The sequence below is a fragment of the Equus przewalskii genome, chromosome 16 (genome assembly GCF_037783145.1).
Source record: "Equus przewalskii isolate Varuska chromosome 16, EquPr2, whole genome shotgun sequence".
Classification (NCBI taxonomy): domain Eukaryota; kingdom Metazoa; phylum Chordata; class Mammalia; order Perissodactyla; family Equidae; genus Equus; species Equus przewalskii.
In genome coordinates this window covers 28735403-28749737 of record NC_091846.1, presented here as the reverse complement: position 1 = coordinate 28749737, position 14335 = coordinate 28735403, and the positions used below count along the sequence as shown (strand labels likewise).

Sequence of the window (14335 nt, the reverse complement as noted above, 5' to 3'; positions counted from 1 at the left end):
AGTAACAGATTTGACAAGAATGGATGAACATAATGGTGACGCTGAGTCATCAAGGAAAGGTTAAGTAGCTTTTACTTAATAGGCAGAAAGTAGGCAATGTTTCATAGGATTACCGTCTTAAATAGTTTAAATTAGAAACTTTGGTGTTTAAAAACTTAGCTTTAGTAATCTGGAGTCTTTTCTATGTAGAGTGTTGAGAACCACAACAGAGCTGGATAAGTAAGATGTTGTATAATTTTAAATTGGTTGGAACCTTTTGGAAGCACATTGATATATTTGTTAAGTGCTATTTATTATCATAATAGTACTTGGTAGTCATAGTTGTAAAAGAGAAAATGAGATTTTTAGGATCTCTTTTACTGTTTGTTTCCTATAGTTATGAATGCTTCCGTTTCAGGAGGGAACATCTGCCATGGAAAATCTCAATGAAATGCAGTGTATGTGGTTTCAAACAGAATGCATTTCAGCTTATCAGCGTTTGGGCAGATATGGGGATGCCTTGAAAAAATGCCATGAAGTGGAAAGGGTAAGTTGATAGAATTTTGACTTTATTTTTCTCCTGTAAGGTGATGAAAACAGGTAGATTTCTACACAGGATCATCTACCTCTTCTAACTACCTCGGAAACTTCATTGTCAAGAAAATTCTTGATCTTTAGTCTTCCAAAAATTCAGAAGTTGTGAATAAATGATTGCTTTCTTTTGCTCCTCAAATGGTTGTGATTTTGACAGGTCTACGTATTTTTGTCTGAAGGAAGAAGGAAAAAATTTATTTAGTAAGCCATTATTGCTATTACCAACATATATTCAAAATTTCTCTTCCCTCAATGGGCCATTATTTGATTTTCATCACTAGCCTAGAAGGATACACAAGCTGACAGCCACCTCTTTCCCCTTTGCGTCAGGATCTGCTCCGTAGTCAGCCTCTCTCCAGTTTGTCTTCCCAGGCTGTTTGTTCTCACATTCAGTACTTTGAGCAGCAACCTATGGCTGGTTTGCAGGCTTGTTTTATTACTTGCTTTTAAGATGATGAGTGTGATGTGCCTTAGTGAGGGGACTTTTCTTTTCCTTTGTGTGAATATTTGTTTTCCTGTTCTTTGTCATCTCTGAAGCACTCTCCTTCCAAATGGACACCAGGAGGAACAGAGCCACAAATGCACCCCTAAGGCAGTCCTCAGCAGCCCTCAGTTGTGGGGTCACTCGGCACACAGTTCCCACGCTGCGCAGTATAAAACCACAGGCATCGTAGTCAGGTGAGCCTCATGTCTGCTCTCTGGCAGTCACTTTGGCCTTTTTCCCATGTGAAACTTCTGAGCTTACCCAAAAGAAAGGCTGAATCCTAGGGGGTGGCTTTTGATGGAAACTGAAACTAGGATTATACCTGAGCCCTTTTAGAAATAACCTAGTTTTTTGCTTTGTTTTGGGTTTTTTTCCTTTTTAAGCCTGGGCTTGATGGCTGTGTCTCTGGGGAAAATCCTTCTCATCTTCTCCTTGAAAAACATAAAGCCCTTGGATGATAATGTGAAATATTCAGTCAATATCCAAGCATTCTAGTTTCAATCAGGCTCTTATTTCTGTGGTAAAACTGTACATCATTAGCTTGTTTTGACACTCCTAGATGACTATCACTTTAAAAGCACTCTGCTTGATATTCGGGAAAGGTGTGTTTTTATTAACCAGGACATGCTCAGTGAGTAGTAGATTGTTTTCTGAATGAAGAGGCTGCCAGGCACTTATGGGTTAGTAATTGCAGCAAGACCATAGCTAGAAATATATCAGATTTTCTGTGACAGTGAAGTTTGAACATACTTAACATCATTATAATTGCAAACTTCTCCAGCTTCAATCCCGTTCCTCCTAACATTAATAACTGTATTACTGTATTCTTTTTAATATTTTTTGAGGATTGTTAGACTATGATTAATAGCTGTTCTATTGCTAAGTTTCATTTAGATTATGCTTTCCCTTAAATTGTTAGTGATTTTGGCTGAGTAACATGAAATAAAACTATAATGTTGGATAAACTACTTCTAGTTCAAGAAATATGATTTGACTGGTAAAAAGCATTTTGAAGGAAAAAAATTTATAGGAAATCAGTGGTTATCAGAGATTAAAACATGGCAGAAATCATGTCACCGTCTAGGTCACGTTACATAATTATTGCTAGAAACTTTACTGTCTTTATTTAGAGCTTGCTCTGAGAATAGAAAGAACTAGAAATAGATAAACAAGAAAAGAGCCTATTCTTAGGCCACTTGTAAGCTAGTCTTTAGAGTGAGTAATTTTTACTAAATGTAAATAAGACTTTTCTGGTGGTTATATGTAGAAATGTGAGTGCTTAGTACAAATAGGGTGATTAAATATTTGTAGACTGATTAATACTTCTAAAATTAATTTGTAATAAAGTTAATGTACTCTAAAAGAAAACACATTCACAGTATAATGGTAAGGATTTAGGAGTAATTACAGAATTCAGACATCTCCCTGAGTTACTTTTGTGCCTGGGTTTTAAATATTTTAGTAAAGAAATGAGCACCTTTTAAAAATAAAACTTTGCAGTTTACCTTCTAAATAGAAGGTCAGTGAATAGAGAAATATGTTCAAATAAGGGCTGAGTCTTCCTTCTGCCTTCAAGAAATCTTTGTTGCAGGCAGTTTCGGCTGGGACCCACCCCGCTCTGCACTCTTAGTAGTTGGGTTTGGAATGTTAGAGTTCTGGACTGGCCGCGCTCTAGGACTTTTTCTGTCTTCACCTCGCCTCTGTCATACGATTTTAGAATTGTATGTAAAGGTTATGTAGTCCAACCCAATCTGATGTTTAGAACTTGAGTTTTATTAAAAATAAAACAGCTGTCTTCAAAATATTGGATATAACCTAGTGTTCAGAATAACATCTTAAACTATTTTATCTTTTAAGAATTGTTTTCTTTCTTATCTTTTTTTTCTGGAGATTGGTTTTTCATTATTTTAGTGTGCTGATTTATATCTGAAATAGAGCAACAATACTTATTTCTGAAACTTTTTGGTAAGATCTAGGGTTTCTGATAGGTCAAAACCATAGGAAGTTCATAACTTTGTCTTCTAGTGCATCTTAATCTTTATGAAATTGACACATGCTTTATAAGGACAGATATTCTATAAAAGAAATAGAATAGTTTATTACCCTAGTTCAGCTGGTTATTATTTGTTAAGTCCAGAGGCTTTTGTTCCCTTTCTATCTGCAAGCTCTTACTGGTCTCCTCCAGAACTCTGAGAAGTAATGGATGGGAGAATATGGGTCAGAAGAGAGAGCCTAATAGGAAATTACTAAAGAAAACCATGCCCTTAAAGCTGTGAATAGCATTTCTTAATTCTATGCTGACTTGTCTTACTTGACTTAAGCCTAATTTTGACAATTTCAGCGATTTGTGCTGGTATTAACCCCTCCCCCCGCTCCCCCGCCAAATAAGAGAGCACTACTGTTTATGATGAAAGGAGGGTGTTAGCTGTGTGTTAAAATTTGGGTACTCACTTTCTGTGGCGAGCTGATGTGACCTTATGTTCGTTTGTCTGAAGTGCAGAGAAGCTAACTTTACCTGTTTGTGTTATTATCTAGTGTATTTTTATGTTTTATAAGTTTGGAGACTTAAAAACTCACCCCAAGGTAGTACAAGGGAGATCTCTGTGGTGATGGAATAGTTCTGTCTCTTTTTTTTTCCTATATATTTTAAATTATTAGCATATATAAGCTAAACTTTTGTATTAATTTTCATTACATGGCTATATACATGTGAATGACCAGTGACCCCTAGTTTTTTCAAAGTTTGTGTAAAAATTTTTTAAATAATACTTTTAGCTAGTAATATTAAAGCATTAATTTTTGCTATATTTTTAAGTCAATCAAACTTTAAACAAAAACAATAGATTGTAACAACTTCAAAGGGCTTGGAAATTGGCATTATAAACAATCTTATAATTCAAGTTTTATTTTTACTAATCATTTCAGTTGTAGTGTTCTTTTTTTTTTTCTCTGCTTTATTTCCCAAACCACCCCTGGTACATAGTTGTATATCTTAGTTGCAGGTCCTTCTAGTTGTGGGATGTGGGATGCCACCCCAACATGGCCTGACGAGCAGTGCCATGTCTGCGCCCAGGATCCGAACCCTGGACCGCCACAGTGGAGCGTGCGAACTTAACCACTCGGCCACGGAGCTGGCCCCTAGTTGTATTATTCTTACATGGTTCGGTTTATTTTATTTTGGTGAGGAAGACTGGCCCTGAGCAAACATCTGTTGCTGGTCTTCCTTTTGCATGAGGAAGATGTTGCTGAGCTAACATCTGTGCCAATCTTCCTCTATTTTATATGCGGGATGCTGCCACAGCATGGCTTGATGACCAGTATGTATAGTTCTGTATCTTGGTTGAAGTAGTGGTTACACAAGTCTACACATGATAAAATCACATAGAACTACACACACATGTTGTACCAATGCCACTTTTGTGGTTTTGATATTGTACTGTAGTTATGTAGGATGTAACATTTGGGGGGAAACTGAGGGAAGGGTACACAGGACATCTCTATACTACCTTTGCAACTTCCTCTGTATCTCTAATTATTCCAAAATAAAAAATTAAAAAAAGAAGAAAACCTAAGATTATTTAGTTGTTTTTGAGTAGGGTTCTGCAATACAGAATATGGCTAGATTAAATTAGAAAACGTAGGATACTAATTTAGCCATGTTCTGTCCACCACAATTAGCTTATTATAGGGTGATCAACATCCAGATTTGCCTGGGGCTGAGCAGGTTCCTGAGTCATAGAGCTTTCAATGCAAAAACTCAGAAAGCCTCAGGCAAACTGGGGTAAGTTGGTTATCCTATTTATGGAAGACATTAACTGGAGAGAGGCAGCCTGTGGGCTGTTACTGATAAAGAGGCGGCTTAAATGTTTGTGGTTCCCTACGGCTCCCTCCAAGACTTGACTTAAATTCTGTGTCTCCTAGGAATGTGCTGCTAGGAATATCTCTTGAAACTGATGTCTGCCTTTTTACACACAAATGTTTCTCAGCTTAAAAAAAGCCTGTAAGCTGTTAGATATTTTCAACTCATTATGTGTTCCATCATTTTTGGCCTTGCCATTTTTCCTCAGTCAGTTGTATTGAATTTTAAGATATTATGGTGCTAGACATAATTCGATTTACATTAACCATGAACATCTTTAGGAAATACGGAATCCTTTGATTAAGAAAAGTAAAAACTAAGTTTATGTTATTATTTAAGAGTTGATTTCTCTTCTTGATGGGAGGAATGCAGTTTTCAAATATAACATCATTAAAGCATAATTATTGAAGTAATAAATATAAACTAATGTGAAATGTTCATTTTTTAAAAATTTTAATTTCCTGCTACACTGTGTACTTTTATTCTCTTATCTTAAGAATTCTTCCCTGAAAGTCTCTGGTACTTAATGTAGTTCTGTGTACAGTGTATTTCTAATTACCAAGACAACTAAAATTATCAGATGACTTGGGCAGTTACTAATGTGTCCTCTCCATAGTGTGTTCTGGGCCCCCAGGACGCAGAGAAGGTGAAGCAGTAGAAGAGCTTAGTGTGTGTTTGTGTGTGAAAACATTCGTTTTTCTATATGTTTTTGGAGAAGCTGCAATAGAGGAAAAGAAAGAAGATAGTGTTAGAGATATATGTAGGGAAGAAAACAAAAGTATTATGAACTGTTTTTTAGGGGAGTTAGTCATTTTCTTTCCACGTAAGGGATTAGTTCTTAACTCTCTTTGGACCAGGGACTCTGAGAATTGGATAAAAGCCTTGAGCTCTCCCCTTACAAAAACGCTGTCATGCTTATATACACACAGACTCCAGATGAAGAACCTTGGCTAAAATGGAACATAGGTAGATTAACGGAAGCTTATTGAGTGAGAGAAAACCGTAATGCTCTGCATTTGTGTAATAGTAATGTTTAGAGTGAACTTTAAAATAGTTCTTATTTTGTCCCTTAACAACCTTATGAAATTGGCTATATAGTTTTCTTTATTCCTAAATTCGATTAAATAATTGAGACTCTAGGAGATTAAGAGGTCGCATGCCTGAGAAGTAGCCTATCTCTTGAGTTGGCAAATAGCATGCTTGTTGAATGTCTGCTACGCTAGGCTCTGTCCAGGCAGTGGGAAGGCTTGCTTGCCCTCGAAGCGCTCAGAGTTGAGTAGAACAGTCTGATTTGTAAGTATTTAGTGTGAACCTGTATATATTTAGTTTTAATTCAGAGCTCTGTGTAACTCTGCTGTGCTGATTTTTGAGGAATACTGAGGAGAAATATTTTGTTAAAACTAAAATATCAATATGTACTAATTTCCACATTTACAAAATAACTTGATTGTCTGACTTATTATGTAGAAATTGAGTATCATCACAAAACATGATTTATATGGAATAAGCATGGATTATGTGTAGTAAGAAACTTTAATCGAATACAAAGAACAACTTGATGTCCTTTCAACAGTAGAGAGGGCAACTAAGTGAAATTGTGACTGTTTAATTGTTTTTCTTATTCTGAAAAGAAGTCTTTCTATGATTTTCTTTTCAAAAGTAGACATTATTGACATACATGTAAGGGGTAATTTTGTGGTTTTGTTTTTAAGCATTTTTTTGAGATAACTGATGATCAATTTGACTTCCATACATACTGCATGAGAAAGATGACCCTTCGGGCCTATGTTGACCTTTTGAGATTAGAAGACACACTCAGAAGACATGCTTTCTATTTCAAGGCTGCTAGATCTGCAATTGAAATATACTTGAAATTGTATGATGATCCCTTAACCAGTGAAAGCAAACAGCAAGAAATAAATTCAGGTAACTGAACAGTACTTGCTTAAGAAGATTTGAAAAGAACACTAAATTTGAGAATGTCATTGACATAAATAATTCATAGAAAAGTGTATTGTCAAATGGATGTGAAGACAGCGTTAGATAAACTGTTATGCTACCAAAAAAAAGTGGAGAAACTTAGAAAAAGTCGGCAGGATGATGTTCTTTCTGTAGCTGATGCTTCTAAATCACCCTGATGGAATGACTCATAATCGTTTTTATTTTTATCCTTAGTAAGGCCAATTCAGGAATAATAGAAGTGTCTATGGGCTAGGGTCTTTCTTTTTTTTATTGTAACTAAAAATAACTTTGAGCCTCTTAGGGAAAATTATTTAGAGAAAGATGTTTCTTAAAACTGCTAGTACCTTTTGATAGAAAATAATAATGCCAATGAGAATATCTATACAGCCTTTTATTCACTATAATATCTAGGAATATTTGAGAAACAGTACCGTGGAGGCAAATTTCTGATCTTTCATTCCTAATATGTATCTAGTGTCTATATGCATTGTCTCACCTATCCTTGAAATAGCATTCCAAGAGGGTGCTTGGTGATCTCAGCCCCACTTGGCACACTTTGGGACTTGAGACTGAGTGATGAAGTGATGTGCCTACAGTCATGTATGGTGTCGGTGGCAGAACTGGGCTAGCATCAGTTAGTTTTGGTTGATGCAGCATTTGCTGTTTGCCTTTTGTGTGCCAGATTTTGTGCTAGTCATTAGGAATGCACTTTCTAAAACCTTTTATGGAGTTGCCTCTTCCTCCTTGCCCTCCAAAAGCTCTGCTAATAGTATGTATTGCAGAAGAATATACGGAAAATGGAAACATTGACTCAGAATTTTCACTTATTTGAATATTTATAGAAAACCTGTCAGCCAAAGAATTGAAGAAAATGCTTAGCAAGCAGAGAAGAGCTCAGAAAAAGGCTAAATTAGAAGAAGAGAAAAAGCACGCAGAAAGGGAACGTCAACAAAAAAGTCAAAAGAAAAAAAGAGATGAAGAAGAAGAAGAAGCCAGTGGTCTCAAAGAAGAACTTAGACCTGAAAAATTAGAAAGGGTGAGATGAGTTTACTACCTTTATTTGGTAAAATTTATGTTACTTGGTTCTATTCTGGTCGTAAACATGATGCATTTAAATCTATAAATCAGAAGCCATTTGTACTATTTCAAGGTCATTAAGGTAGTCATCAGTTATTTTTGAGCGATAATATGCAAATGTTGTCTAATACTAATTATTCATAAAATTATAGTAGTGGTAGGCAGAACAGTGGCTCTAAAAGGTGTCCACGTCCTAATCTCTGGAACCTGGGAATATATTGTATTACATGGCAGAGGGGAATGAGGGTGGCTAATGGGGTTTAATGTTGTACTTAGCTGGTCTTAAGACAGGGAGGCAGCCTGGACGGTCCAGGTGGGCCCAGTGTAATCACAAGGGGCCTTAGAGGTGCAGGAGGGAGGCAGGAGAGGAGGTCAGAGTGGTGTCAGAAGGACTCATCCTGCTTGCTTTGAAGAGGGCCGGGGGAACCACAAGCCTAGACGTCTGTTAGGCAGGCTTGAGAAGGTGAAAAAGGCATTGAAACGTCTTCTCCTGTAGAGTCTCCAAAAGGGAACGCAGTCCTGCTGACACCGTGATTTTAGCCCAGTGAGGCCCATGGGGGGCTTCTGACAGAACTGCACGAGTGTTGTTTTAATACAATAAACTTGTGTTAATTTGTTACAGCAGCAATACAATTGTCTGTTAAATATGAAAGCATTTTATATATCTTGCTAGATATGTTTTAACTAGAAAGAGATATCACTTCATTTCCAGGATTTTCTCAAAGTATTAATAGTTACTTAGGGACTAGATTTAGGGAAGTACTTAGCTTTCTGGTTTATTCACTGAATCTAGGATAAGTATTTTACATTTGTCATTACTTTTTTTTCAGTTACATCATGCAATTATATTTGTCTCCTTTAGATTTTTTTAGTGTAAGGGACTGTCAGTTCTTGGTGTACCATCTCCTTAAGTCTATGGAATAGTTTTCTGTACTTTTTTGGATTTTTATAAAATTATATTGGTTTTATAATCAGAAAAAAAGAGCTATTTCCATTTTGATAGTTGTTGACTATTTACTTTGAATTTGTTTATAGATGATATGTTTAAAATGTTTTCTTGCTTGTTGGTTATATAAAGAGAACTGTCTCAATTACTTTAGATATGTATATAAAATTTTAGGGGAAATTTAACTTGTGTAGCTGTTTTTGAAATATAATAATTTTCCTTTCTGTTTCAAAATAGATAGAAAATCCATTAGAAGAAGCTATCAAGTTCCTTATACCTCTTAAGAACCTTGTCGCTGATAACATTGACACTCATCTGTTAGCATTTGAAATATATTTTAGAAAAGGTAATAGTTTGAATTCAGTTTTTAATCCTTAATTATGTTGGAGACCATTTTCAGTGTAATCTTTGTCACTTAGAGCTATTTTTGTTCCTTAGAGTTCCATTTCAGTCTTCCACAAAGGTTCTTAATCCCTTTTTCCTTTGCTACCCAACAGTTCCCTGGGTAATAACTTAGGATATTATGGTCAAATGCATGTTAAGCGTAGTTTGAACAGTCGCACAGACTGTCGACCTGGAGCAGTTCTTCGTGAGTTTTCAAGCTTTTCTTTAGAAAATGAAAATTGTCTTTGATAACCACAGTCTGCTTTGAATTTTACTTGTGAATGTTACAGGAAAGGCAACATTTTGTTACTGAATTTTAAGTGAGGCTAAAATAAAGTGAAGGAAATAACATAAATGTTGATGCTGTTACTTTCATATTTTTTTGTAACACAGGAAAGTTTCTGTTAATGTTGCAGTCTGTCAAACGAGCTTTTGCCATCAACAGTAATAACCCATGGTTACATGAATGTTTAATTAAGTTTTCTAAATCTGGTAAGTATAAAAAAGATAATATTTATGTAAAAGCAAATATGACCATTCAGTTGTCTTCCATTAAACTGGATGTTAAGGAGATTTGCAACAATGTAAAGCAAAAAAAGAGATAATGTTTAAAGTATTTAAATGAAGATGTTTCTGTAAATTAAGTATGTTATCAAAGACATGCTATAAATTAGTGCATTTATAAGCTAGAATGTGTATATTCCGAAGGAACAGTATTTTTACTATGTAAAATCTATCAAGTTTAATAATAAATATAAATGTATTAATTGATTTTGTTTCGAAGGATAGATCAAAAATTTTTTCATTCCAAATGTTTTATTTTTACAGTGTCTAATCAGAGTAACCTTCCAGACATTGTTAGCCAAGTTCTATCTCAAGAAATGCAGAAAATATTTGTCAACAAGGATTTGGAAAGTTTTAATGAGGATTTTCTCAAGCGCAATGCTACCTCTCTTCAGCATCTGCTTTCAGGTTGGTATTTAGCTCCCAGGATTAAAATGTTTATGGAAAAAAGAGTGCAGTGAAAAAAAATTGGAAAGATGTTCAACCTCACTAATTATCAGAGAAGAAGAAATGACTACAGTACCATGTTTGATCTTTCAAATTAGCAAAAAAAAATTTTTGGTTTGAACAAAAGAGATTCAAGTATGGTAAAGATGTGGCAAATAAGTCCTCTTGTATTTTGCTGCTGAAAGTGTAAATTGGCCCAGCCATTTTAGGAAAGCAATTTGTCCTTCTTACCAAGAGCTTCACGTTAGCCGTGTCTTTTGCTTTAGTTGTAACTTTTGTAAATACTTTTAAAGAATTAAGCCAAAGCAAAGAAAGAGCTTTAAGTGCAGAGATGGTGACTGACACATTGTGGGTAAGTATGGGGAGAAGAATGGAAACAAAGTTAATGTATGTCCAGTAACAGGGGAAACAGTAGGTTCATAGGATGGAATACCAGGTAGTCATATAAAGTGATGTTTATTCCAAAGATTTGTAATAACAGGGGAGAATACTTCTATAATGCGTATGCAGAATTAACATGCGATATAATCTCAACTGTGTAAAAATAATATACATGGGGTAAAGGCTGAAAAGAAGTCTGCACCAGAGCTTTTAGTGATTGCTTTTGGGTGTTGTGGTTATGAATGATTTATTTTTTTCTTGTGTTTTTATTACTTTACATATTTTTGTATTTTCAGGATTTATTTCTATCCTGCCTTGTTACAGGAAGGATTTTAGGCAGTTTATACAAATTCACAAAATGATAAGATGGCATAAATGCAAACTGGACAAAAGATTGTGGAAAAGGAATTGGGGACAAAATGAAGTGCCTAGTATAATTAAGTATGCTCCTACTTTATGCCATATGTTTAAATATTTTAACCTGAGCTTTCTTGTTGTAAAGGGAAACTTTTAGGTTCTGATAACTAGGAAAAGAAGTTAATTCCTGGGAAAAATTACAGCACTTCTTGGTAGTAAGGGCAGATAAGAATTTCTCTTCAAGAACACAGGATAATGGAAGAAAACATTTATTTATTATAATTATGGGAAACGCCTTTCCAAACATAATATGAAATACTAAGAAGATAATTTTTGCCACCATAAAGAAAGTCAAGACCAATTGGGGAAAAAATATTCACAGATATATAACTGATAAAAAGCTAATAATATACATAGAGCTCTTAAAAATTAACAATAAACGATATAAATTAATAGCAGTCCAATAGAAAAATAAAGATAGACCATGTAATTACAGGAGAAATATAAACTGGGTTTTATTTAAAAATAGCTTTAACAATTACTTTTTTTCTTGGTGAATACGCAGACATTTTCTCTTGTCCTTCCATGATACTCCTCTGTAACAATAATTTGTTCCTTAGATGTTTTATTTTATGGTATCATGTTTTTTAATGATTGAATGATTGTAGCTGAAATAATGATTTGATGCCACAGGGCAGCCCCTATTTACATTTTGAGTTCTAGAGTTGGTGGGGTGGTTAAATCTGGTCTAGTGGTAAATGTTTAATAACCATCTCTTTGTGACTGAAAAAGCCCTGATTTGTAGTGTTTTGCCATAATATAAATACTCCCATTGTGGCCTCAAGGTGTCAGTGGGATGTCACTGAAGAAGGAGTTGGGAAGAAATGTCACAGTTGGCTCAGCAGAGCACCGCTGATTAAACACTTGGAACCATATTTTAAGTTGCTGGGCAATGTAAGTTAAATCAAACGCAAGACATGGGAATTTACTCATTTTGAAGTGTCTTGGTATTTTAGGTGCTAAAATGATGTATTTTCTGGACAAGTCAAGGCAAGAGAAAGCAATTGCTGTTGCCACTAGACTGGATGAAACTATAAAAGATAAAAATGTAAAGGTAAGAATTTTCACAGACCAATATCTGCAAATTTACCGATAGTGAGTGATCTGAGAAAACGTATCTTTATGGCGTGGTTCTTGAGCAGGCCTTCAGTGTTATGCCTGGGTTTGAATCTCAGCGCCACCAGTTCTGAACTGTGTCACATGCGGCAAGTTACCTCTCGTAGCTTCCTTTTCCTCATTTATAAGATGAGGATGAAAATACTGTCTGTCTCACAGAGTTGGTATCAGAGTTAACTGAAATAATAAACTGTGAAGTGCTTAGTACCTGCCTGGCACATAGCACTCAGTAAATGGGAACTGTTATTAATAAAGGACACTCTCATTTTAGTGATCACAGTTTCAGAGATTCACTTTTTCAAGTATATGAATTTTACTGCTTTTTTAAAGCTTTGCAGAATTGATTTTTAAAATGTTCCTTTTTTGAGTGATTACTTACCATGGATAGCAAGAAGTTATTTTAGACTGAGGCCTTGTCAGTTTTCTCTTGCTTAGTTAATAGATTGCATCTTTTGATTAAAGTGATGATTAACCAAACTTTTTTTTTTTGATAATTTTTATTTTCCCCTTGTTTCAATAGACTTTAGTAAAGGTTTCTGAGGCCCTGCTTGATGGCAGCTTTGGGATCTGTAACTCCCAGTATGAAGAATACAGGATGGCTTGTCATCACCTGCTTCCTTTCACGTCTGCGTTCCTGCCTGCTGTGAATGAAGTCCACAGCCACAGTGCGGCCCTAAACCACACGTCTAACTATGATGTCCTGGCAAATGAAATGTGAAATCCCGTAGAAAGTTGACTCCTATAAGACTCAAAGCTGAATTCAGATCAGGGTTTCTTTTCCAGGGTATATTTTAATGTAGATATGAAATGAAAAAATTGGCTAGAATTTTTAAATGGAATGTTCTGTAAGCTTATTTTATTCTTTATCTGATTCTGCCAATTTATGTAAACATCTATTAAAATTACCTGTTTATACTTGTACAGTTTTCTTAAACTCTCAAATTATCGGCATTATGATGGGTGCTGTCACTTCTGTATCATGAATATGATGATTTCTTAGTAAGCTGAGTTGTATACAGCCCCATTGTATTATTTTCTTTATATCCTGGTTGTAGGATCTATGTTTTGATCCCTTACTGGTTTGTTTTATTGTTTATTTGCTTGCTTTTTAATTCACAAGAGTTTTAAATGTTAACTGTATGCTAAAAACAATATGGAGCTCCTTTTGGCAAATACTGAGGTTTATTTAGAAATTCAGTTTGCCCTTTTTTCCACCTTAATTTTTTCATGATTTACAGTTTCCTTTTCACTATCTATGAAAATGATACTTTCTGTTGAATAAGGGTACTCCACTTTTATGTAGCTGATTTCAGAAGGTGGGGGTTTGTTTGCCTCTTAATCATGGATATTCACTGGTAAATTTGTTGCATATCTCTAGATCAGTCTTAAAGACCCACAGGCAAGAATTATGCTCTCTCGAGTTAATTGCTTTGTGTGTTAACAAGGTTTATATCTGAGTAGTGTGCTTCAAGGGAGCTAATAGGGCAGCGTATAAGTTATAGTGAAACATTCTTATAGCCATGTGTTGACTATTAAATATGTTTTTATATCAGCAAAATGAGAATTTAAACTATCATTCATTTGACTATTAAAACATAGTATTGTTGGGCAATATTTTTTGGAGGGGATAGCTTTTTGTTCTGTCTTGTACAGAAAACAGTAATGGAATCATTTAGTGTTTCAGAACTTTGTAAATATGTCTGTAATATTAATACTTCCCCTTTAAGGAAAACATAAATTCAAAAAGGGAGATTTTATTTAGAGAAACATAGCTAATTAAAATGATTTTCCTTCACTCTAAGCTATTTAGATTCATAGTTGTTGAGAGGAAAAAAAACTCACTGTAAAATAATGCCAACCTATATAATGCTGTAATAAATTATTTTGTACACAGTTGTTCATTTGTATTTGTGTTTTGTTGTCACTTAACAGTATCAAGATATTTTTGCAAAATGTTTTTTCTTTGTGGGAGTAAAAACTTAATCATCTTAATTTCTTTCAAGTTTGTAAAAAAAAGCCACCTACCAATATATTCTGGTGCCACAGCAGCTTGACTTGTTTTTAGTGTTTTAGTAATTTTAGAACTAATCAATCTTCATCACTGAATATCCTGGCAAACATGTAA

General features: G+C 34.8%; 1 protein-coding gene across 16 annotated transcripts in view; it reads left to right on the top strand.

Annotated features, from left to right (window-relative positions):
* NAA16 (N-alpha-acetyltransferase 16, NatA auxiliary subunit) overlaps positions 1 to 14106 on the top strand; it is a 69167-nt gene extending 55061 nt beyond the window's left edge. For 10 of the 16 annotated variants that reach the window (XR_011527890.1, XR_011527888.1, XM_070578412.1 and 7 more), the window contains 8 exons: positions 398 to 526; positions 6629 to 6842; positions 7721 to 7914; positions 9139 to 9247; positions 9679 to 9777; positions 10114 to 10257; positions 12051 to 12148; positions 12731 to 14106. Coding sequence is in view for 8 of the 16 variants with exons in the window: in XM_070578412.1 (XP_070434513.1) it covers positions 398 to 526; positions 6629 to 6842; positions 7721 to 7914; positions 9139 to 9247; positions 9679 to 9777; positions 10114 to 10257; positions 12051 to 12148; positions 12731 to 12928 (1185 nt within the window). In the remaining 8 variants the exon portion in view is untranslated. Of the gene's footprint in view, positions 1 to 376; positions 527 to 1110; positions 1252 to 6628; positions 6843 to 7720; positions 7915 to 9138; positions 9248 to 9678; positions 9778 to 10113; positions 10258 to 12050; positions 12149 to 12730 lie in introns of those variants that run through there. The other 6 variants (XR_011527887.1, XR_011527885.1, XR_011527884.1 and 3 more) reach the window with 5 other exon arrangements.
* The last annotated feature ends 229 nt before the right edge of the window (positions 14107 to 14335 follow it).